At 44.9% G+C, this 24,603-nt stretch overlaps 1 protein-coding gene across 1 annotated transcript in view; it reads left to right on the top strand.

Moving 5' to 3' along the window:
- BRAP (BRCA1 associated protein) overlaps positions 1 to 24,603 on the top strand; it is a 249,679-nt gene that overhangs the window by 48,023 nt on the left and 177,053 nt on the right. The window contains exons 3-5 of the mRNA XM_078667442.1: positions 262 to 463; positions 1,097 to 1,286; positions 24,294 to 24,407. Of these exons, the coding sequence (XP_078523568.1) occupies positions 262 to 463; positions 1,097 to 1,286; positions 24,294 to 24,407 (506 nt within the window). The remainder of the gene's footprint in view (positions 1 to 261; positions 464 to 1,096; positions 1,287 to 24,293; positions 24,408 to 24,603) is intronic.

Raw genomic sequence — 24,603 nt, forward strand, 5'->3', positions numbered from 1 at the left:
GGCTGTATGTGGATATTATGTCATCTATGTGCCAATTGCAAGTCTCTTATTGTAGTAGTTAACGTATTGCTGGAAGCCTTATCCTAGCTGTGTTCACTATGCTGCTGCAATGTTAATACCCCTTTGATGTTTACTACTGTTATGGGTGCATGTTTCTAGCCTGTAATGTTGTTCGTGCAAATAGGCCAAAATAAACATATAAGAAAAAAGAAAATCCACCCGCTAATTTGAAAAACACCATGGTTTTATCTCCTCATATAGATCACAACAAATCTGCGATGAGTAATAAAACCTCTGAGGCATCGTACAGCGTTGATCAAAGTAAAGATGAAGAACAAAGTGCCCGGCGGATCGGCGCTGTGCCAGATTCTCCGTCAAAGCAGCTTCCTGACCAGATTTCATTCTTCAGCGGTAACCCATCAGTGGAAATTGTGCATGGCATCATGCACCTGTACAAAACAAAGTAAGCTTATTTAACGTCTTGCAATCTTTTAGGCAAGTAGTAGATTTTATGATGGCACCATCTCATCTGTTGATTGTGTAGTAATGTCAGGAATGATTCCAAAACCTTCTGATGTGGCTTGTAGGTTTGTTTAAATAATGTTGGATGTCAGTTGGATAGTTTGTTAAGTGATGTCCCTGGTCATCTTGTTTTTAAATGCATCAATGCCATAATTGTTTGTAGAAGTAGGGTTATGAATTTAAGGCATTTGTGAACATTGTTCTTGATATCGTAGCTTACGTTATCCATATAATACCTCTAATACGGGATTCCAGTTAAGTGGAACCTCAGCCTCTCAATAATCGTAACATAAGTAGGATGTTACAAATGTGTCCTGAAGAATTTTCAGGTTAGGGGTGGCAGTGCCCCACAATCGAGCTTACAGGGTTGTTGAGCCATACTTGCTTGTCTTTTCCTCTGGTTTTATTTTTGTACCAGACTCTTGCCTCAAAACAAAATCAATTCATTTGATCAATGTTAAAGTACTTGCAAAAGGAGTTAGATATTTTGTATTCTGATTTACTAATGTGACTAACTTTGAACAGACCTTTCTGCAGATGAACCTACCAATTAAATCATTGACTATTTTCACAGTAAGATGACCTCTTTAAAGGAAGATGTTCGGCGCAGTGCAATGCTGTGTATTCTCACAGTCCCAGCCACAATGACTAGTCACGATCTCATGAAGTTCACAGCTCCGTTTTATGAAGTCATTGAACATATGAAAATCATTAGAGACTCGACACCGAACCAGTACATGGTGCTGACAAAGTTTAATACCCAGGTAATACAATAATGTGGCACAGAAGTGATGTTTAATATATATTCTTCTAAATCCTCAGCAAGCCTACTATTGCATCACTGTGAAATCCGACAGAGGGTCTAGGGTTTGTTTCTGACTGCAGCAATGTCTAAGACCTCTAATGAATCCAAAAAAAGCAGTATTGTAAACCTGTCTTAAAAATGGTTATCACGTTTTAGAAATCTTTAATAAAACACTGCACAAATACGGGTGCTAAAATGTAGGTTTCAGTATTTTTTTGGGGTAGAAAAGTTTACAACAGTGAAGGTAAATTACATTATCAGCCTATCACAACCCAATCACTACCCATCTCACCTTTGCCACAAACCCCCTACCTCCTCCTCTCCCTCCCCCCATCGCCGGGAGTCAAACACCTCCACCTAACAGCCAGGCTTTTTGTTCTGCGTCCCCAGTAACATGCAGTCCCCTTGCTCTCATCATGTCTCTGAGTTGTTGTCTTTCAATCTTTGGGGACATGTCTACCCCCTTCTGTGATTACTCCATTAAGTTAACTCTCTGCTCATCATCTTTCAAAAAAACCTGCTCTTTCTTCAACTTCTTGTATCCCAAAAGAACCATACCCTCTGCAAGCATAATTTTATGTTGGCACCTTCTGAGTGCTCTTAGCAATAGCTGTACCTTTATAAGCTGCTTTCGTTAAGGAATGTCTTCCTTACAGCGGTTTGAAAGTGGTAGCTCCTGCCTGAAAGTGTACATTTAACACTACATTTCAGGACCTCCCCAATATCGTCTGTGTAAGTGATGAAATATCATTAAGTATGTTGGATCGGAACACAGCTATTCGTAAGGAGACCCATAGAATATGCGTTATGTTGCCATGCTCGTCACACCTCCTCCAGCTTGTCAGCGGTGTTAGTCAAAAGTCTGGGGATGGATTGCTGTATGATGCAACCTATACAAGATTTTGTAGAGAGCCTCTCTGTCCTAGGCATGTTAATCAAAGTTGTTCGACGTTCTGAGTACCGCATTCCATTGTTCCTCATCTAGATGGACGCCAAGCATCTTCTCCCACTGAAATTGAAAGTGTTGACTATCTAGAGTTTGTGAGGCATTGAGCACTTTTTTTATATCCCTGAGACTGAAAGCATTTGGAAAAGCTTATTAAAGGTGTGAGCCCTCTAGTATCCCCTGTAGTCTGCGGAAGGTGAAAGCTCAGCGAGACTGGGTGCACAATTTCGTGAAGTTCCCATGCCTCTGAGCAACTGTTCTCATTTTTCTCTAACTTGGGTTTACTGTAATATGCAATCTCAGAGGTGCCATGTCTCCCACTAAGCAGTCTTTCACTTAATTCATAAGTCTGGACCACCGTTACCTCCGCCCAGGCCCAGCTTCATTGAGAGACAACAATCATTCTCCAGCTAGTCCTTCTAGTCCCCTTGATTCCCACTTGACTACTGCAGTCCGCAGCCTTCTCACATTTGGGATGATTCCTCAGCCTTAACAACTATTCTCTGGCTGCCTCAATTATCCCTTTGTTCTGGGTTCAAACCTCCCTCACCCATTACTGGTGTCTCACCACTACTGAAGACATTTGCAGTGGTCTTACACTCTGTTTCCTCTTTCCCTGTCGTCCCATCAGGCCTACCACTACTTGTGTCTCTTACTTCTGGAATGGGCTCCTCAGCTGCTCACCACAGGCCCTATTCTGGCCACACGAGGACTTAAGTTCGCGTCTGCATCATCACGCAAAAATAAATAAATAAATCCATCCTTGTAAAACACGAACATATCACCCCTTAAGGTTTCAAGGCGCTGGGGGCCATCAGGGAGATTAAGTGAGCTATTGCCCACAGTCACATGGTGCTGAGCTGAGCTGGTGCTGGGGATCGAACCGCGAGCACTGCGCTCCAGAGTCCACCACACTGCCCGCTGCGCCATACCTCTCATTGCATTAGCAAACTACAGGGGCTGTCCAACAACCCTGAACCAGGGACAGTCGATTATAACACCTAACAAGGGTTCAGGTAAAGAAGTCTAAATAGATATTCCAACTTCATGCAAACAATGAAAACAGAAAAAAAGAAGCCTGCGTATTCGTAAACAATTAAAAAAGAAAACAGTTTATAATTTATTATATATATTAAAAGTTCAGAAAAAGAACCATTACGCTCAAGACAAAATGTTGCTCAACAGAAAACAAACACCTTCACAAACCAAACAAGTGGCTAAGTGAAAAACATTACATGTGCAAAAGAACAACAAAGACAAAATAATGTGTCCTTTAAAAATTATGGCCACAAAAAGCGTCGACGGCGTTTCAACCGCTGGATTACTATGCGGTCATCATCAGGACTTGAAATAGGCCTGAGCGATATATTACTTTATACAGGACTGGCCAATCACAAATGTTGATGGCTGTCGCAATTAATCCAGCTTTGAAAAGGCTAGTTTTCAAAAAGCATTGAGAATGTCCAAAATTTGCTATATTCCACGTGTGGCATGTAAGAAGCACCCACGTATACGCCCAATCAATCGGCAAAGTTCAAGTCCAGTCGGGAGCGGTTTCGAGCTCCCGACTGGACTTGAACTTTGGCGATTGATTGGGCGTATACGTGGGTGCTTCTTACACGCCACACATGGAATATAGCAAATTTTGGACATTCTCGATGCTTTTTGAAAACTAGCCTTTTCAAAGCTGGATTAATTGCGACAGCTATCAACATTTGTGATTGGCCAGTCCTGTATAAAGTGATATATCGCTCAAGCCTATTTCAAGTCCTGATGATGACCGCATAGTAATCCAGCGGTTGAAACGCCGTAGACGCTTTTTGAGGCCATAATTTTTAAAGGACACATTATTTTGTCTTTGTTGTTCTTTTGCACATGTAATGTTTGTTTGTTTGTTAGCCACTTGTTTGGTTTGTGAAGGTGTTTGTTTTCTGTTGACCAACATTTTGTCTTGAGCGTAATGGTTCTTTTTCTGAACTTTTAATATATAAAATAAATTATAAACTGTTTTCTTTTTTAATTGTTTACGAATACGCAGGCTTCTTCTTTTTTCTGTTTTCATTGTTTGCATGAAGTTGGAATATCTATTTTGACTTCTTTACCTGACGCCTTGTTGCGTGTTATAAAATACCTCTCATTGCAGCTCTAGTGGCCTTGAAAGGTGGTCTTGATTAATGTATACCCTTAGAGCTCGAAGCAGAGTCCCATTCACTTCCACTGATGCCTCTCTCTGAGTTCTGTGTCAGCACCAAAATCACTCCCAGCATTTTCACTACCTTACTCGTAGAATGACTCGCCCCCCAGCTTGGGCTGAGAGCAGATTAGATAGGTGGGTACCTCTTTGTGTCCACCAAGTCAAGTCACAAGTGTTTCTCACAACACAGGGTGAAGGAGTGGGTTCCAGCTCAGCAGCTCCCAGTTTCCGCTTCTGTCTCAGTGCTGTTTTCGTTTCCGCTGGTGTGCCACCAATTACCCCTTTAGTTTATATCTTTAAATGTGTCCCATTTAGAGCTGCGTTAGTTTCCAAATACAACCGCCTCAGCAATGTGACTGGGCCAGAGCTAAATAACTGTGCTCCACCACCTTGGAGCTCTTAGCCATGCCCTCTCCAATGAAATTTTCAAGTTCAAGTTGGGAATGAACAAAGGATTCTACTAGCACTGGAATCTTAAAGGACACTTCCCTCAGTTATTTGCGTCGCGCATGCAGTCTACATACATGGTAACATCCAGGAGGACCTCTCGTAGTAAGTGCTGTGCCAAACAAGGATTTTAGAGCAAATAGCTTTGAAAGCTACCCCATTCTTGTAACATTTGGTTCACGGATGCAGATACGCATGCTTTGCTTACTCCTGCCATCTAGTGTTGGGTTAGGATATTACAATTTCAAAACGTTTTTGAATCGTTGGATGTGCCATCATTCCTTCCTAAGTCTCTACCATGTGCTGTGACTTTACCCTAGATTGCTTTTTTCCCCTGCCATTGAGGTTGAACGTGTCCAGTAAAGGTTTAGGGAAAGACCAGATCCTGGTGGCTTTTTTGGGCCCAATTAATCCACTTTTCAAGACCAACGACTCTGATAGTAATCACAGCACGGCCGGCACCTATGTTATGTTACAACTACTTTTATAGCGCACGACTCACCCATGGGCATCTCGGCGCTTGCTTAGAGATAAAACCTGAGAGCAGAAATCAGTCCAACAGCAACATTAAAACAGGTTTGCGATTCTCCCCTGAGGCGGAAGCCGGGGGCTTTAGGTCTGCTGCAATCATTTTTTTAAAATTGTTACTTAATCTGCTGATTTACTAGTTTTTAACCTCACTCTAGCACTTACCTTTACCTCGCCGCATCTCGAACCCCGCTCCCCGCACAGCGGACCAGGCGCTGACGCGGAACGAGAGAGGGGTGGACGCCATCTTGTGTGGACGGCAAGGGCAGCGGTCTAGTTGTTGGCTGCCTCTGCCCTCCCGGATATTTAAATCACGCAGTAGCGCGGGCGCATAGATTTAGTTTGCGATTCTCCCCTGAGGTGGAAGCCGGGGCTTTAGGTCTGCTGCAATCATTTTTTTAAAATTGTGTTACTTAATCTGCTGATTTACTAGTTTTTAACCTCACTCTAGCACTTACCTTTACCTCGCCGCATCTCGAACCCCGCTCCCCGCACAGCCGACCAGGCGCTGACGCGGAACGAGAGAGGTGTGGACGCCATCTTGGGTGGACGGCAAGGGCAGTGGTCTAGTTGTTGGCTGCCTCCCACCCTCTACCTCTCCCATAAAATGATCACTATCTCCCGTCCGCGCAGCTGACGGGTGCAGCGGACGCGCCAAAGGCAAGCCCGTCTGCGCCCGTCCGCACCGGGCCTAGGGCCATGCCTCCTGGTCCTTGGATCACACAAGCCCTTATTCCTTACACTAGAAGTGAATTACTGCAGCTTCGTCCAACTTCAGGTAGCAGTTGCAAACGATGGAACCTGAAAATATAATGAATTATCAGGTAACCAGCTGCCCTCATTGTAAGTTGATTCTGCCTTTGTCCAACATGGCACAAGAACCACTGAAGCTGAGAACAACAATGGATTTAGTATAGTGACAGCACTTATTAACGCCCGCTCCCTGGGCAAACACAGATAGGAGATAGCCGATATAATTACTGATAGAAACATTGATATATTGTTTATCACAGAAACCTGGATGGACAATGCGTCCGATCCAGATCTCGTGGTCGCCGTACCGGAAGGATACAGAGTCCAAAGACAGGACAGACTTAATAAAAAAGGCGGCGGTTGGCGATAATCTCCCGCAACCAATTTCCTGTAAGAACATTTCCAATTCTCTCGTCCACGTGCGAGGCCATTCACTTTTCCATCTTGTTAACTCATTTGCAAAATTTTAAAAGAGTTCTCCTTTATAGACCCCCTGGAACATGTACAGAATTTTTGTCCACTTTTAATACACTGCTAGAATCTTTAGCGATTGAGGATTCTTTTACTGTTCTTGGCGATTTTAATTTCCATTTGGAAAAAACTGAAAATAAAGAAACACTGACCTTACTGACCGACATGGAAACCTTGGGGCTTGCCCAGTTGGTCACGTCACCTACGCACGAAGCTGGCCATGTGCTGGATGGAATATTTTCCAACAATAAGGAAATTCCTATCCAGGATATCCTTCCACTCCCTTGGTTCAGATGCTCCGTCCATCACCACCCCCTTTTGTACCACTTTGTTTGCCATAAGTTGGCCGGGTATGCTCAGACATGAGTCCATTGCTCACTTTGCCACTGGATTCAAGCAAGCAGGGCTGAAGACGGCTGAAATGCCAGAAACCGGTCCTCGGAAGCTTGTTTCCGGTCCAGGGAAGGCATGGCTTGGCAGTTCGGGCTGGACTGTTCCCATGAGGCACAGGGTCAGACTGATTTGCATATGGCCATGTTTGAACTGGGGTGGCAGAGTGGGCTAAAGGACGGTGATGGATTAAACCCTGATCTGTTGACTGGGTGTGAGTGTTTGATTGGTTCAGATGCTCCGTCCATCACCACCCCCTTTTGTACCACTTTGTTCACCATAAGTTGGCATGGTATGCTCAGACGTGAGTCCCTTGCTCACTTTGCCACTGGATTCAAGCAAGCAGGGCTGAAGACGGCTGAAATGCCTGAAACCGGTCCTCTTAAGCTTGTTTACGGTCCAGGGAAGAATGGCTTGGCAGTTCGGGCTGGAGTGTTCCCATGAGGCACAGGGTCAGACTGATTTGCATATGCAATGTTTGAACTGGGGTGGCAGAGTGGGCTAAAGAACGGTGATGGATTAAACCCAGATCTGTTGACTGGGTGTGAGTGTTTGATTGGTTCAGATGCTCCGTCCATCACCACCCCCTTTTGTTCCTTTCTTTCCTAAGCGGGTTACTTTCTAGTGTTGGGGCACCTACAGAGAAGCACCACAATGCGCGCCATTTCCACAAGTATTTTAGCTCCCAGAAACGGATGTGTATTTACCTCCCGAATACAGCATTGCGGGGTAGGTCTTCTGCCGAATGGTCGCCACACTAACGTGAGTACTTTACCTTCTCCTCCCCAAGGATGTCTTACAGTGCTTTGTTTGTACAAGGTGAGCTTTTGAGGTCCCAGGCCGTGATATCACCCTCTGGTATCAGCAGTACACCAGCGACATGGGGCACAATCACCACGAGTCTTTGCCTGTGTTTGCTCTTCGCCGGCTTGTTACCAGGTGGTCCGGACTGGGTGTCTGGCCTCTCGGGGCCACCACGCGTTCAGTCCGTGGGTGCCTGTGGGCTTGGTGCCACCCAGACCGTGTTTGACAGACCTCAAGGTGGGGGCCTGACAACAAGCCACCTCAGCCACCCTTCTAATCTATACTCCGAGTGAGGACCCCGGCCTCCACTTTCATTTTTTAACTGTTCACAACTTTTGGCCCCCTCCCTAGGACACTCGTTACCTTAACGTGTCCATCAGATGGGGCCAGTCGTGATCATTTTATAGGTGAGTTGTTGGATCTCACCACTCTGCTACTACTTTTTAAACGCATATTACCTACTGCACTAGACACTATAGTTGCACTAATTGTGTTCTACCAATGTGTTGTGAGCAATTACTACGTGTTTACATAGGTACTACACCTTTCTGGTGCAACTGATGGTAAAATTAGATTAACACACCACATTACCATTGTTCTTAGTGTAGACATATCACTTTTTCACTAGGTCCTGAGGAATTGCCGCCAGATCCACCAGACTAATAGGCAAGAAACATGTTGACCGCATGAGATTGAGCGCAACATCCTGCAACATCACTGCAGAGAATCGCCACTCCATTTTTTAACCAGGGTGCGAGGCAGGATCATTAAAATTATTTTGCCTGACTCTTCCATTCCCCTGTTTTAACTCACAAGGTCTACTTGACTTGCACTTCTACACTTCCAAGGCCCCTTACACCCACTGCACCAAACGGCAAGGAATCAAAGTTCTCTGTCAGAGCCCCTGCATAGGGTGCCTTATTCTCGGATATCGGCCCAACGGCTTGCTGCAACCTTCACTTGAGTTAGATGCTATTCGATCCAGTTTGTGTATTCACTATTGCCGTCACCACAGAAGTGCCGTAATTCGAAATCGGCGGTGAGAGTGCCGCACCGCACCACGCCACGCCAAGCCTCACTATGCCCGGAACCCCCGGTCCCACGAATCCTTGGATCTCTGACTCCCCAGGCACCCGTGTTCTCCTGTGTACTCGTGCACCGTATCAGACCAAGGCATACCCCCGGGGCGAGGGTGCCGCGGGGAGTGGTGCCAGGTGTACGTAGCTTCAAGGAGTTTAGAGCCTTGAGCCTGGAGTAACCTGGGGGGAGGGGAGGCACTGAGGCTGAGACAGAATTTGTCAGAAACGACTGGGCGGCTTGTGTCGGGAGGTTGGAGCCAAAAAGCATCAAGTAAGGAGGGCAAGGAGAACGTGGTGACCAGGAAGGGGACTGTAAGGGGCTGTAAAGAATACGCCTGCTGGTGGCTGCCTTCTAGAATCCCCCAACAAAACATTCATAGTTGCAGAGAGCGTGTTAGGAGCTACCGTGGAAGCCTGCCCGGCTTACAGCGCTCCTGGGTCCCCCCGCACAGGACTTGACTTAAGCATTTAAGTGCTCCCACTTTTCACAAGACTCTGAGTATCTCTTTAGATAAAAGGATATATCGACATCTTTAAAAAAGACAAAGACAAATGATAAAGCCCGAATTATATTACATATACCATAAAAGTTGGTTACTAACTGCTAAGTCGCTAGAGTGTCTGCATTGCGACTATATAGTTTGATCCATCTCTGTGATTACGTTACTCTGTTCAACTTCTGCTAAAAACAACAAGGCCTATAAAAGGTCGCGATCCCGTGCAGTTCATTTGAAAAAAGTGGGAACTACACGAGCATCAGTCAATTATAAGAGCATTTGTAAAATGTCTCAGAACGGAGCACCTACAGAGAATATTATAATAGCAAACTTTTTTCACCTATAACAACAACCTCTAAAGGAATCCCCTTTCTGGATCAGCAGGAGAAATCTGTTACCATAGATAAAGACAAAGTAGTGGAAAGACAAGAGAGCTCAGAGTCTAAATTCTCACTGCACAAGTATGTTGCACATGAAAGTATTCAAACAACGGACCACTGATAAGCCCAATATTCAGCAATATCCCAAGAGATTAAGTTCAAAGAGACGTCGGAAATTCGGCCTAGGAAACATCTCTCGGGGCACAAGGCCAAAATAGAGTCACAGGAGGGCCCTAGACAAATAGCAGTAATTGAATTCACTCTTCCAGACATCAATGTGACGTCGCCTCGCCGCCCCGATACAAAAGATTTTTAAAAAGTCAGTACATATTTTATCTAGTACTCCGAGTAATCTGGTCGAGAGGAAACATGATTTCTCATATTCCTCTGAGTTTCCGTCTTCTATTGTGCCCTAAACTGTAAACAGGCAAGACCCTGTATCAGGTACCATACTATCACTGCAGAGAATTATGGACTCTATGTTAACACTTCTAGAAAAGAACCTGGAAAATACGGACCAGATATTGGAAACCCAAACAGGAATCCTACAATATCTGGTTGATTAAAAAAAGGAAAAAACAACTGATTCAACCTGTTCAAATAGCCGAATTGCAGCCATTAAATTTACACATTGACATCGACAGAGATGACAAGTGCAATCTAAAATCCCCAGCCTCTAGCAATTCTCCGATACACGGAAAGCGGGTAGAGCAGAAGGCGATCCAGATGGGGAGAACCCAATCTAAACGGAATCAAAAATCTATTTATGCCACTAGTGATGAAATATATTCCCTTCGATCACTCTTTAAAGACCTTTGCCCTGTTATTATTATTAAAATTTTTTATAGAGCGCGTAGTCACCCGTGGGTATCCCAGCGCTAAAGATCCAAGCACCTGAGCGTAAGAACGGGGGGCGGCAGGGGGGCGGGGGGGGCAGAAAGGGGGGAGTCAGAGTTTTGGGAAAAAGATGGGTTTTAAGCCGCTTCCTGAAACCTAGGTAGTTTGATTCTGTTCTCAGGTTGCGGGGAAGAGCGTTCCAGAGGCGTGCGGTGTGGACCGAGAAGCGCCTTCCGCCCGAACGTGCCTTCTTGACTCTGGGGATGATAATGAGGCACTCGTGATCAGATCGGAGGGATCTTGGGGCTTTGTACGGTCTGATAAATTTTCTTAGGATAGTGGGGCCTTTGTTTTGAAGTAGTCTGTGGGCCAGACAGAGGGCTTTGAACTTCACTCGCTCCCTCACGGGGAGCCAGTGGAGAAGCTTCAAGGCTGGTTTGGCCGAACTTCTGGCGGGGGTATTGGTGAGGATTCGGGCAGCTGAGTTTTGGATTCTTTGTAGTTTATTCAAAGTTGCTTCAGGGGCGCCTAGGTAGATGGAGTTGCTGTAGTCTAGCCTGGATAGTATTAGGCCTTGGATTAAGAGTTTTTGAGAGGTGGGAGGAAGTAGGGGCAGAATCTTCCTCATTGATTTGAGAAGGCCAAAGCAGGTCCCGGCTACTTTTTTTGCTTGTGTGGTAAAAGTTAAGTCGGTTTCGAGCCATACACCCAAGCTTTTTACCTCGGGTTTCGGGTCTGGGGGGGGGCCCAGGCAGGTTGGCCAGATGTCCTGTGGGAGGGAGAGCCCTTTCCGACCAGGGAGAAGAATGTCAGTTTTTGAGCCATTTAGTTTTAAAGCTGAGCTATTCATCCAACCTTGTATCTGCGTCAGACAGTTGTATAAGTCCGCAGGTTGTTGGCTTGGGTGAGATAAGGCTACCACTAATTGGGTGTCATCAGCATAGCTGACGATACTCACTCCGAAAGGTTTAACAACCTCCTCCAATGGGGACATATAGATATTGAATAAAGTAGGGCCCTGAGGTACGCCACATTGGAGGGGTGTTTCGGAGGAGCAGGCATTATTCTCCCAGATCTGGAAGGAGCGTTGGCCCAGGAAAGACGAAAGCCAAGACAGTGCGGTGCCTTCCACACCGACCCTCCTAAGCCGATGGATAAGGATCTGGTGGTTGACGGTGTCGAAGGCCGCACTAAGGTCGAGGAGGATCACTGCCACTGATCCCCCTGCGTCCAAAATTGCTCTGGCCTCCTCCACCGCCGCAAGGAGGGCGATGTCCGTGCCCTGCCCTGGGCGGAAACCTGTCTGTGAACTTTTTAGTCGGTCATTGGTTTCTAGAAATTGTGATAGTTTCCTATTCACAAGTTTTTCGGCGATCTTACTCGTCCCAGGAAGGAGAGAGATTGGCCTGTAGTTGGCTAGATCCAGGGGATCCAAAGATGGTTTCTTCAATAGGGCCTTAACGACTGCCGCTTTCCAACTGGATGGAACGACTCCCTGCTGAAATGAGGCGTTGATGAGATGGGTAAGGGGGGGAACGATAGTTGGTGCTACTTTCTTGAGGATACGTAGCAGGGCAGGGTCCCTGGGCGATCCGCTTTTGATGGTATTTAGCGTGCTTTCGACTTATTCAATGGTCACTTGCCCCCAGGAGGATAAACAGGGGGAGGTGGGAGTGTTGAGGATCTCTTTTTCCTCACTCAAGTTTGTGATTGGGATTGAGTCGAGGATTTTCTGGATCTTCTCTTTGAAAAAGTTAGCTAGCTGATGGCATTTTTTTCCATCTGCTTTGGGGTCTGGTGGGTTTCTTGGTCCAGGGTCTGGTACCTTAAGGAGTTCCTTTAGGATAACATATGATTCTTTGCTGGAGCAGGCAGAATTTTCTATTCTAACTTGAAAGAAAGAGCTTTTTGTTTTGCGTAGGGCAGTCTTATAAGTTTGTAAAGAAGTGAGGTAGACGTCCTTCTTTACCTTAGACTTAGTCGTATCCCTCCTCCATGAACGTTCTGTTCTCTTGCAGTCTTGTCGCAGAGACTTCAACTCTGGGGTATACCAGGGAGCGGGGGTCACTCTTTTGGGATGTCTGAGAGTGGTGGTTTTAGGGAGGAGTTTGTTTAGGGACGATGTTACCCAGGAGTTGAACTGTTCATCGGCAGTGATAGGATCGGTGGAGAGGGCAGGGATAGAGTCTAAAGAGTGGTGGCCCATTCATCTGGTACAAGCTTGTGCCAGCGCCTGTCGGTGACCTTAATTTTGGTGGTTTGAAGGGGTACTGTGGGTACATCCCAGGAGATCGGGATTAAAAAGTGATCTGTCCATGGAAGGTGAAGGGGGGGACAGGTGGTGATACCCGAGATGTTAGTAAGGACGGGGTCCAATAGGTGTCCCTTATCGTGGGTGGGCTCCTTGTTGACCAACCGGATGTTGAATGACTTAAGGTCCAGGAGGAGGTCGGATACTGTCGGGTCTCTGGGGTCTGTCAGGTGCAGATTAAGATCGCCCACGATGAGAAAATTAGGGGCGGAGGAGGCTGATTGTGACACCATGTCCGTAAAGGCATTAAGGAATCTCCCTGGTGTGCCAGGAGGGCGGTAGATCAGCAGTCCCGATAGGGAATGTACCGGGGAGGCCTGAATGGCAAAATGACAGCTTTCGCAGTCTGCAATGTTGGCATTGCTGATTCTACAGACGAGGTGTTCTTTGTAGATTATAGCCAGACCCCCTCCTCTCCCTCTGGGTCTATTTAGTGTTTGAATAAGATAGCCTGGGGGAGAGCGGTGACAATGTCAGGATCTGAGCTCGCCGAGAGCCAGGTTTCTGAAAGGAACAGAACATCCAGACCCTGATCCTGTATCAGCAGGTTGATTTCATGCGCGTGCCTAGGGAGGGACCGGCAGTTAAGAAGGCCTATCTGAAGTCCAGGCTTGCCCTGGGACTGACTGGCTGGGTTGCAGCGTGTACAGTTGAGAAAGGGTTTACCTTCACCGAGGATGTAGCGGCATTCCGGATTTTTTTCCGGGTGCAAACCCTGAAGCATGTCCCTCGTGTACACCAAACGGTTATGATGTGAAACCGGCAGCGTCCCTGGGCCTGGGTCCGGCCGGGCCCAGACGGGCTTGCCTTAGGCGCGCCCGCTGCGCCCGTCCGCTGCGCGTACGGTGTAGGCACATATTTTTATGGAGAAGGAAGGGGGGGCGTGGCCTCCGAGGGGGCGTGGCCTATCGGCACGCCAGCAATGGCGCTATGGTATCTGGGCGTTTACCTGATGGCGCGAGGGCGGCTGTGCTAAGGGTTTTGGACCGGGTCCTGTGCAAATAACAAAGTGAGTAGTGCTTTTAAAATCAGCAAGCTATACACAGATTAGTACAAACAGTTTTTAAAATCAAAGAGTTGCAATGTTGTCTCGCTCCCGGCTTTCCGCCTCAGGAGTGCAAAGGTTCTGGTAGGCGGCGCTTCAGAGCAGTGTTTAAGTACCTGTTCTGAGGGGGGGGGCGTGTCCTCCGAGGGGGGGCGTGGCCTCCGAGGGGGCGTGGCCTATCGGCACGCCGGCAATGGCGCTATGGTATCTGGGCGTTCACCTGATGGCGCGAGGGCGGCTGTGCTAAGGGTTTTGGACCGGGTCCTGTGCAAATAAAGTGAGTAGTGCTTTTAAAATCAGCAAGCTATACACAGATTAGTACAAACAGTTTTTAAAATCAAAGAGTTGCAGTGTTGTCTCGCTCCCGGCTTTCCGCCTCAGGAGTGCATGTATAGTGAATATAATTATTATTATTATTATTATTATATGAAATTTATAGCACGCTCAGCTTACCCAGGGGCATCCCGGCGCGAAACAGGCCAAGAGGAGAGGCTCAAGTCCAATCATTACTGTGGAAACAAATAGGTCTTCAGAAGTTTCCTAAACAATAGGATCTTGGGCTCTGAACGAATCTTCAGGGGCAAAGAGTTCCACAGAGTCGCCACTTGCACTGAGAAACGCCTGCCCCCAGAGCGAGCTCTCCTTACTCTCGCTGACTGCAGAAGATGTTTTTGGTCAGAGCGCAAAGGACGTGTGGGCTTATAAGGACGGGCCAAGTTAAAAAGGATGGGGGGGCCCTTACCATGCAGGATTTTGTGAGCCGTGCATTGCGCTTTAAATTTCACCCGCTCCTTCACGGGGAGCCAGTGAAGCGTTTTGAGGGCCGGGGCGGCAGACTGCCTTCTGGGAACATCCATTAAGACTCTCGCGGCTGCATTTTGCACCTGTTGGAGGGTTTTGAAAGTCGCTTCGGGAGCACCAAGAAACAGCGCGTTCCCATAGTCGAGCCTCGAGAGGATTAAACCACGCATCAAAAGCTTCCTTGCTGAATCAGGGAGCAGTGGTAACACCTTACGGCTGACCGCAGCAGACCAAAGCAGACCCTCGCGGTCTTCCTGTTGTGGGTCCTAAAGGACAGATCTTCCTCCAGCCACACTCCCAAGGTCTTGATCTCCTTCTTGGGAGACGGAGGGTCACCCAGAGACCGGGGCCAACAACTAGCAATAATAGAGGGGCTGGAATTACCCAAGAGCATCAGCTCGGTTTTTCCTCCATTAAGCTTTATTTATTTATTTATTTAGTGTTTTATAGAGCGCACAGCTACCTCCGACGGAGGTGTCCCAGCGCTGAAGACCTTATCTCAGAGGAAGGAATGGGGGAGGAACGAGAGTTTAGATCTGGGAGAAGAACCAGGTCTTTAATTTTTTTCGGAAAAGGGGTTCTGAGGAGGCGAACCTTAACTCTGTGGGTAACTGATTCCAGAGTTTAGAGGTGACAACGGCGAAGGCCCTTCCACCCGTGCGTGTGAGGCGGAAACGGGGGGTAGTGATTAGACGTAGGTTGTTAGATCTGAGGTTACGCTGTGAATGAGAGAGTCTCAGTCTGCGTCGGAGGTATGCAGGGCCACGGTCATTGAGGGCTCTGAAGGCCAGGGTCAGGGCTTTGAATTGTATACGCATTTTTATTGGAAGCCAGTGAAGTTTGATAAGGTGGGGGGAGATGGAGTGTCGAAAAGGAATGTTGTTGATTAATCTGGCTGCTGCATTCTGCACTCTCTGTAACTGGTTGATGAGATAGGCAGGTGCCCCCAAATACAGGCTATTTGCGTAGTCCAGGTGGGAGGTTATCAGGGCATGGACTACTGTTTTCCGGGAGTCAAGTGGTAGATAGGGAATGATTTTTTTTAACATGCGTAGCTTTCCAAAGCAGGCAGAGGTTACTTTACTGATTTGGGTTTAAGGCAGAGTGAGACATCCAGCGATAGACATTAGCAAGGCAGTCGTGTAAGACTTCAGGTTGTTCCGCCAACTGAGTGAGGCCCACCACCAGCTGAGTATCATCAGCATAGCTGATGATCTTCACCCCCGAAGGGGCGACCACTCTTTCAAGTGGAGTCATGTATATATTAAATAAGGTAGGGCTCAACGAAGAGCCCTGCGGGACTCCACATTGAAGAGGAAATAGGGTCGACTGCTCTGCCCCTTCCCAGACTTGGTAAAAACGGTTGGAGAGAAAGGATTCCAACCATTTCAGGGCCGTCCCTGAGACACCTACCTCAGACAGACGTTGGAGGAGCACCTGATGACTTACGGTGTCAAAGGCAGCACTCAAGTCCAGGAGGATCACTGCCACTGACCCTCCTGTATCAAGAGTGCTCCTTGCTTCCTCCACTACTGCCAGTAGGGCTGTGTCCGTTCCCTGGCCGGGGCGGAAACCAGTCTGGGAGTCTCCCAACAGGTGGTTGGACTCTAGATGATAAGAAAGCTGACGGTTGACCAACTTCTCTGCAACTTTTGAGAACCCAGGCAGAAGTGAAATGGGCCTGAAGTTGGTCAAGTTGGAAGAATCCAATCCTGGTTTTTTCAATAAGGCTTTTACCACTGCCTTTTTCCATCTCTGGTATTTACAACAAGGGGTGGTGAGGGACAGAGTCTCTGAATTAAGCAGAATACTCTCACCCAGTCAAGAGATCAGGGCTAGATCCAATACCGTTTTTTAGCTCATTGCACCATCCCAGTTTCAGAACCTGGCTGTATGCAAATTAGTCTGTCCCTGGCCCAGTGCATCATGGGAACAGGGCAGACCAGACTACAAAAGCCAATTCTTACACTGGGAAGGAAACAAGCTTCCGGGGACCGGTTTCTGGCATTACAGCCGTCTTCGGCCCGGCTTGCTTGAATCCTGATGGTGCAATGAGCAAGGGACTCATGTCTGAGTATACCCTTCCACGCTTAGGGTGGACAAAAATATTTACAACAAGGGGTGGTGAGGGACAGAGTCTCTGAATTAAGCAGAATACTCTCACCCAGTCAAGAGATCAGGGCTAGATCCATCTCTGGGGCACTATACCATGAGCAAGTGAAAGGTTAATAAGGTCAGCCAGCGGAGTCGACAGAGTGTTTGCCACAAGCTTGAGGTATTTCATGGGCACTGGGTCACTCTGAGAACCACTCTTCATCTCTGTCAGTACTTTTATAACCTCCTCTTCCGAAAAAGGGCCGAAGGAGGCTAGCTCAACCAGGCATCTTGCTGGGCTAACAGCCAGCTCAGGGATTTGAGGGGCAGCGGGCAGGGAGGACAAAATCTTCTCTATTTTTGAATGGAAGAAGTAAGCCAGTTCCTCGCATTTTTCTTTAGGATTATCATACACGACTGGCGGAACCGGGGCCTTCAGAAGTTCCTTAAAAATTTTAAAAGATTCTCCTGGCGAATTACTTGCCCTCTCAATCCTATCACTAAAGAAATCCCTTTTAGCATCCTTCAATGCACTTTTATACTTCCTCATCTCTCTTTTATAATTAGCCCGACTTTCTTCCGTCCGCTCTCTCCTCCATGCACGTTCAAGCCTTTTACATGAGGTTCTAAAGCTCCTGAGTTCGGGGGTATACCAGGGAGCAGATCCAATTCTTCTTTCCCTGACAAGCCTCCTTTTTTAGGAATCAGTGAGTCCAGAGCGTTAGTCAGCCATTCACCCATATGTTCCAATATAAGGGAAATGCCACTCAAAACCTCATACGTCTTTTTCCAATTTTTCAAGTAAAAGACCAGAAAATTAATTTATCTATTTCTCAATCGAGAATCAGAAGAGGGTCAGAGGAAGTCCTCATTCCAAATAAAACGCCACAACTTGATTCTGAGACAATGTCACATAAAAAGGGACTCACAAGAATGGGCAAATTAACAAGAAGAAAACATCAAAGAAAAGAAATAAACGTAGAATAAAAAAGCCGCGCGAAAAATAACATTTCTCCAGACAAGCGTCTCAGAGCAAGTAAAGGAAGAAACTATTCCAGGCAAGAAAAGCAGAAATGAGCACTCAAATATTATTCAGAAGCAGCTTTCAATATCACCTCAAGTCGAAGTAAAAACCACAAAAGATTTGAATCCTCTAGCACAAAACTTTTCAATAAAACCTTTAAAAATGAAGGAACGTAATTTTCAAGCTCAACATGCTAACCAGGAACATCGGAGTGGCCTGGAAAGTACAGACTCAAGCACCCTAGTATTTATTGACATTTTTCCCAGCGGTAATTATCCATTAAACCGTGGGAGAATAGTCGATTTCCTACCCAAAATTAGACTTCTACAATCTTTAACCACAGAAGAAATAAAACTAGTTTAGTTTCTAAATAAATTGCTCTGCTCGGTGGCCCACGTGGAGTTCTGGTCAAACATAATTCCTGATATAATAATTAAAGAACAAGACATTCTCCATAAAAACGGATTTGACATCGGAATATTTAAACCGACCAGCCAATTTTGCTAACCTTAACCAGCAGGGCGCGGGAGGTGAAACAAGGAATCCGAGCAAGATAGTCCTCTATGGATTGGAACTCTGCGAATTTGGAATGGCTCAGACACAAGGAAAACGTCATTATCGGACGAAAATTCCTGGGCATGGATCGCGGGATCTCTGAACAGTAATAAATCTGACAAGGAACTGAAGCTGCCTTTTTAGCAATAGTCAACTAATCGTATCATGGAACATTGCAGGATAAACTATAGATAAGATGTCCGTTATATTGGAAAATGTACCTTCTATTGTGCTGCTGCAAGAAACATGGTCCTTGGCACCTTTCTCTCAAAAACATTATTTCGTGCTCGTCAAAGCAGCAGAGGCCTCTAGAAGAGGCCACGCAAAAGGCGGCTTAGCAATCCTTCTAAGAGAAGAGAGAGATTGGGACCTAGAGAAAATCGAGCTTTCTTTGCCAAATGTGCAATGTATAAATATCAGGTGCTGGAAGGAAAGATTGGAACCACTTTCAAATCTCTTACTTTTCAATGTTTACTTCCCGCCAGGACCCTCAAAAGATCATCTCTTGACAAAAGCATTTAAGAAAATTGAATTTATAATAGAAGCAAAGGGATATCCAATGATGATATTGGCTGGGGATTTTAATGGAAACATTTCTAACGCTTTAGTTAACAACATGGGAAAACATCCTCAAGAAGAAGTTTGCTCTATTCCAGCTCCAGTATTTCCCTATAAGATAAAAGCAGATAGAAGGGGGAAAATGCTCCTGTCAGCTATCGAAGAAATTAACGGCATTATCTTAAACGGGAGAATCGACGGAGATATACCGGCTGCGTACACTAGACTGGATCCCAACAAGCCTTCAATCTTAAATTATATCATCTGTAGTCTTGATCTGTTTTCGACAGTCCAATCATTTTCCACTCAATCTACACATGAAATTGACCACGTACTACTCTTCATAGAAATACATGTATTTACACAGCATGCATCTTCATGGTCCCTACACTCTCTGGAGGGTCGGGCAAGTGTAAATCATAAAACAGGAAAGATCCATTGGAACTTGAAAAGCAATTAGTAAAATAAACCACACAATCTCTCAAGTATTGTTAACAACTGCAAATAGAGAAGACAATCCAATAAACAGATTTGAAGCTACAATACAGTCTATTGTTGCATCTCTTCGAGCCAATTTAGCAAGACGAGTAAACGGTAGAACACATCAAAAAGGAAAACAAGCTGATTCTAATTCTCGAGAACTAAATAAATTGATTAGAAATTCATTTTGATCCTTTTGCGCTATAAGACAAGGGGAAATCAGGAAATTGAAAAAACAACACCAACGGAGAAAGTAAAGCTCTAAGAGACCGTGTCTGGATTGACATTCAATTTGCAGTAACATAGGAAAACCAAAATGTTCTGGAAAATAATTTCTCAACATATGGGGATGCGAAAATCAATTCTAGCCACACCAGTATCATCATCTGACTGGGAAAAGCATATTCTCAGGCTTCATAAACTTAATTACCAGAACCAGACCGTTCCCAGACAGCGAAATGTACAGAAGAGACGAGGCGATCAGGAGTTAAAGAAAATTACAGCCACGCAAATATCAGCTTTCATATCCTCTGCTAGGTCTTCTGCAGCAATGGGCCCGGATATAATCCAAATCAAAGTCCTACAAAATAATGCAGACAACTGGGGAAAATTCCTAGCCCCACTCTTCCAATATTATCTGAAGAGTGGGGAAATACCAGAATCTTGGCGGGAGAGTGTGGTGGTCCCTCTCCTAAAAAAAGGCTCAAGAACAACCCCTGCAAATTATAGACAAATAGCGCTTCTAGATGCCACTGGCAAGATTTTTGCAGCTTGTGTCCTGGAACATTTAAGAGACTGGGCTTTTTCGAATAAAGTGATTCCTATGTCTCAGGCTGGGTTTCGTCCAAAACATTCAACATTGGACAACATTGCTGTGCTTCAAACCGTTCTCAACAAATATGTTAGGACTAAAGCTCAAATTCTGTATTGTGTATTTATAGATTTTTCAACTGCATTTGACAGTGTAGATAGATCAATTTTATGGAAAAAGCTGGAGGATCTGGGGATTCCTACAGATCTTTTAACAATAATAATCTCCCTCCATACGGCAACTTGGTGTAGAGTACAAGTGGGGGGAGAAAAGGGTCTAACAAATCCATTCCCCATGAAGAATGGTTTGAAACAAGGACGTCTGTTAGCTCCTTTATTATTCTCCATTTATATTAGTGATTTACCAGGGTGCTCCTCCCAAATTAAAAACTATCCACCAAAATTATCTCAAACTGACATACACTGTCTAGTGTATGCTGATGATATTGTTGTATTTGATCAAACCCCAATAGGCTTGCAAAGAAACTTGAATGAACTAAACCAATATGTAACTGAACATTTTCGGGTGCCAAATATTTCTAAAACTAAAGCTCTTTCTTTTTGTGGCAGAAGGAAACCTCCGTCTTATGTTTGGTCATTATGAGGCAAACCAATAGAGTCAGTAAAAGAGTATGTCTATCTGGGCTGCATATTTATGTATAATCTACAAGATGCAGCCCACCTCCAAAACTTAAGTCGGAAGGCAGACTCCCATGTCGGAGATCTAAAACATCTATATCGCTCTACGGGAAATAACATTTTTTTACCAATGCTGGAAGTCTATGGTATAAAAATTCCACCAATTCTATCATACGCCATTTAATATATACAAATTAAAACATGGCAAGACATAAAAGTAAAGGAGGGTATTGTACTCCGAAAACTGGTAAACGTGTCTCATTCGGTGCCAGTTCAAGCTCTCCGCCTTGAGTTATCTTTAGCGGGAATTTTTGCCTGTATAATCTCTAATATCATAAGGTGGGCGTATAATCTCCTACATGCAGAACCAAATACATTAAGACACTTATTAAAATTGGAAACTTTTAGAGAGGAATCATTTGGGTATAATTTTAATAGGAATTTGAAAAAAGCTTTTGAGATTTCACTCTGCACGGTATCAATGTTACAGGAGTGGTCACGAGCGCACCTGAAGCTCTTTTTAAAACATCTGGCCCCAAGAATCAGTTATGTAAAGGACAAGGAATATTTCAGCCAGTTAAAATATTACAAACTGTTCGCAGAAAATATAGAATTTAAAACCCAAGCTCCCTATCTAGGATTTTAATTAGAACATGGGGTAAGGCGCTGTATCCTACTCTTACGTATGGGCATACTCCCGTTAGCAACTGTCTTAGCTAGTTGGTACGGCACAAATAACCCTAATGGCATATGTGAACTGTGCCATGGTGGACGACAAGACTTGCTCCACGTTTTATTAATTTGTCCTAATCCAAGTATGGTAGAGGCTCGATGTCGATCTATAACTCCAATTCAATTAAAGTATAATGCTATTCTATCAAATGAATTAATCATGCTGTGTAATTCTCCAGTTGATGAATTTGTATGTTATAACTTGTTTAAGTTTTAAAAAAGTTTTTTAAAGCTGTTTTAAAGGTAAAATGCATAATTTTAATATACTTATACAATCAAACGCTGTATAAGCAGACCGCAACATATCGTCATTTTGCCATCTTAGAAAGAGTTTTAAAATGTTAGCTTAATTCACTAATAATGATTTTACCTTGTATTTGTTGATCTCAGTCGAGGTCTGAATCAAATAAAATTGTATTGTATTATATTAGTCCGGGTGCCCGTCGGGTATTGCAGCGCCGACCCGACGAGGAGCATGCCGATGATGAAGCATGACACCCAGCTGGCTGGGTGTGTGAGGGCCCTCATTCCGAAAGGAAGGATCCCCTGTCCCCTCACTCTGGACTGTAGCCTACAGTCCGGAGTGAGTGAAGGATCTACACTTTCTGTTGTGAAAATACTTTCGAATCTTAGAAACGCCACTGAAGCGTGCATGCCAATTTTTTTTTTAATTGACTGAGTATTTTAACAATACAATATGAGGATCTGAAATTCGACCGCTATAAGAAAGTCGAAAGCCCTGAAGAAGTCTGGTAACGGACGAAACGCGTTGGCTATCCATTGTTTAAAGAAATTTGAATAAAAGAACCAATTTTTAAATTGAAAAGTCTTCACCTGAACTTCTTGGGAAAACGATTCAAACGTTGTCATGATGTGAACAGTGTGACGATTTGCATAAAAGCATTGTGCTAAACATTTGAAGGGTGCAGGGCATTTGTACATATAATTTCTGTAACTGGTAATTTGCCAGCAGATATCTTAGAATGTAATGTAGTTAGATGCTAATGATTTAGAGAGTTTTCCCAACCCAATTTTTAAAGTTCATATTTAGTTCTGGAATATATCCGAAGGAGTGGAAGACTGCCTCAGTGCTGCCAGTTCTGAAAAAAACCAGTTTGGATGAACAGGACTCAAATGACTATCGTCCTATCTCTAGGCTCCCACTACTAGCAACAATAGTCAAGAAAGCCATGAATGTACAACTGGCAGCTTTCTTGGAGGAAAACATGCTGGATGACACTCAGTGTGGTTTTCAGAGTGGTTTCAGTACAGACACCGCCCTTATAGTAGCGATGGAAGAGATCGGGTCCGAAGTGGATAAGGGAGGCAATGCCTCTTTTATCCTTTAGGTTCTATCTACGGCCTTCGATGCAGATATCCCGATCAATCGCCTGGAACACTTGGGGATTTAAGGTGCAGCATTAGAGCTGCTGGAGTATTTTCTGACGGGCCGTACGCAATCAATTGCCTTTGAGGGCTTTACATCTGAATCTTACTCTCTGCCTTGTGGGGTACATCAGGACTCATCTTTGAGCCCTACTCTTTTCAATCTTTATGTAATCCCTGTGGCGGCCTTAATCAAGTCCTTTGGGTTATCGCTGGTGTCATATGCCGATGATACCCAGATATGAGTAGGATTTTTAAAAACTATAGTGGCAAAACTGTTTCAAATTGAATTCAACAAAGACATGGGTCATTTTGTTTGGAAATCGTGCCTCGTTCTGGTCGCCTAGCTGGTGGCCCAAAGAAATGGGCTCTCCCCCCAAGCCAGTGCAGAAGGTTAAAAATCTGTTCTTTCAAGGATAGACTACTGCAATGGACTCTATACATCATCTACCTAAGAAGTACTTGAAAAAGTTGCAGACTGTTCCAAATGCAGCAGCTCGACTCATCACAAAGATTCCTAGATTTGGCTCAGCCTCTCAAGCCATCCGCGGTCTTCATTGGCTGCTAGTGAGGAAACATATAATTTTTAAGGGTCTTCACACCCTATAAGGCCCTGCAAGATCAAGGTCCGATGTACCTTAGAGACAGGATTAGATGGTATTTACCAGATGGGACTCTCCGTTCAAGCTCTACTCGATCTATGTGTTCCACTGTACAAACAAACTACCCGGGGTGGCAGGAGCCTTATACGGTGTACAGCTTTGCACTGGAATCGACTCTCATGGTAACTGAAAAATGCTACTTCTCTGCTTGGGTTCAGGAAGGAACTTAAGACCTGGCTGTTCTCCTGGGATCTTTGAGTGATGTGTCCTTTGTAGGAAAGTTGATGTTCTGACTTTTGGGTCCTTTCTGTCATGGGTAGCGCCAAGACGCCTCTGGGCAATTGCTAATGCTTTATAAAAATGAAATCAAAATCAAATCAATAAACTGAAGTTTACAGTATAAAACCAAATTTCATTCACTGCAGGATGCAGACTCTCCATATTTTGGGTTTGAGGTACTAGAATCATTGTGTTCGTTGTTTTAATTCACTGCTTGCAATCTTGATTGTCCCATATTCTGTCCAATGCATTTGAACATTGTGCCGCATTTTATGTTCTTCTTTTGCCTGCCTGATGCAATATTACTTTTTGTTTTCCTTTCAGACTGATGCTGATAGTTTCTATATGGCATGCAATGGACGCCAGTTTAACTCTATTGAGGAAGATGTTTGCCAACTGGTGTATGTAGAGAGAGCTGAAGTTTTCAAATCCGAAGACGTATGTTTTCTTTTTATTCAGTGTGCGTCAAACCATCTACATAAGTTATTTTTATAAACTGTGTTGAACTGCTTATTTTGTTCAGAAATACAGCATCGTTTCTTTTTGTTAATGTTAACTTTTTTATTGCAGACCTCATGCTTGTTCTTCTTACAGTCTGTGCATTTGTATTACCGTTATGAAGAGAAATCTGGAT

The sequence above is a fragment of the Lissotriton helveticus genome, chromosome 11 (assembly GCF_964261635.1).
Source record: "Lissotriton helveticus chromosome 11, aLisHel1.1, whole genome shotgun sequence".
NCBI classification, from domain to species: Eukaryota; Metazoa; Chordata; class Amphibia; order Caudata; family Salamandridae; genus Lissotriton; species Lissotriton helveticus.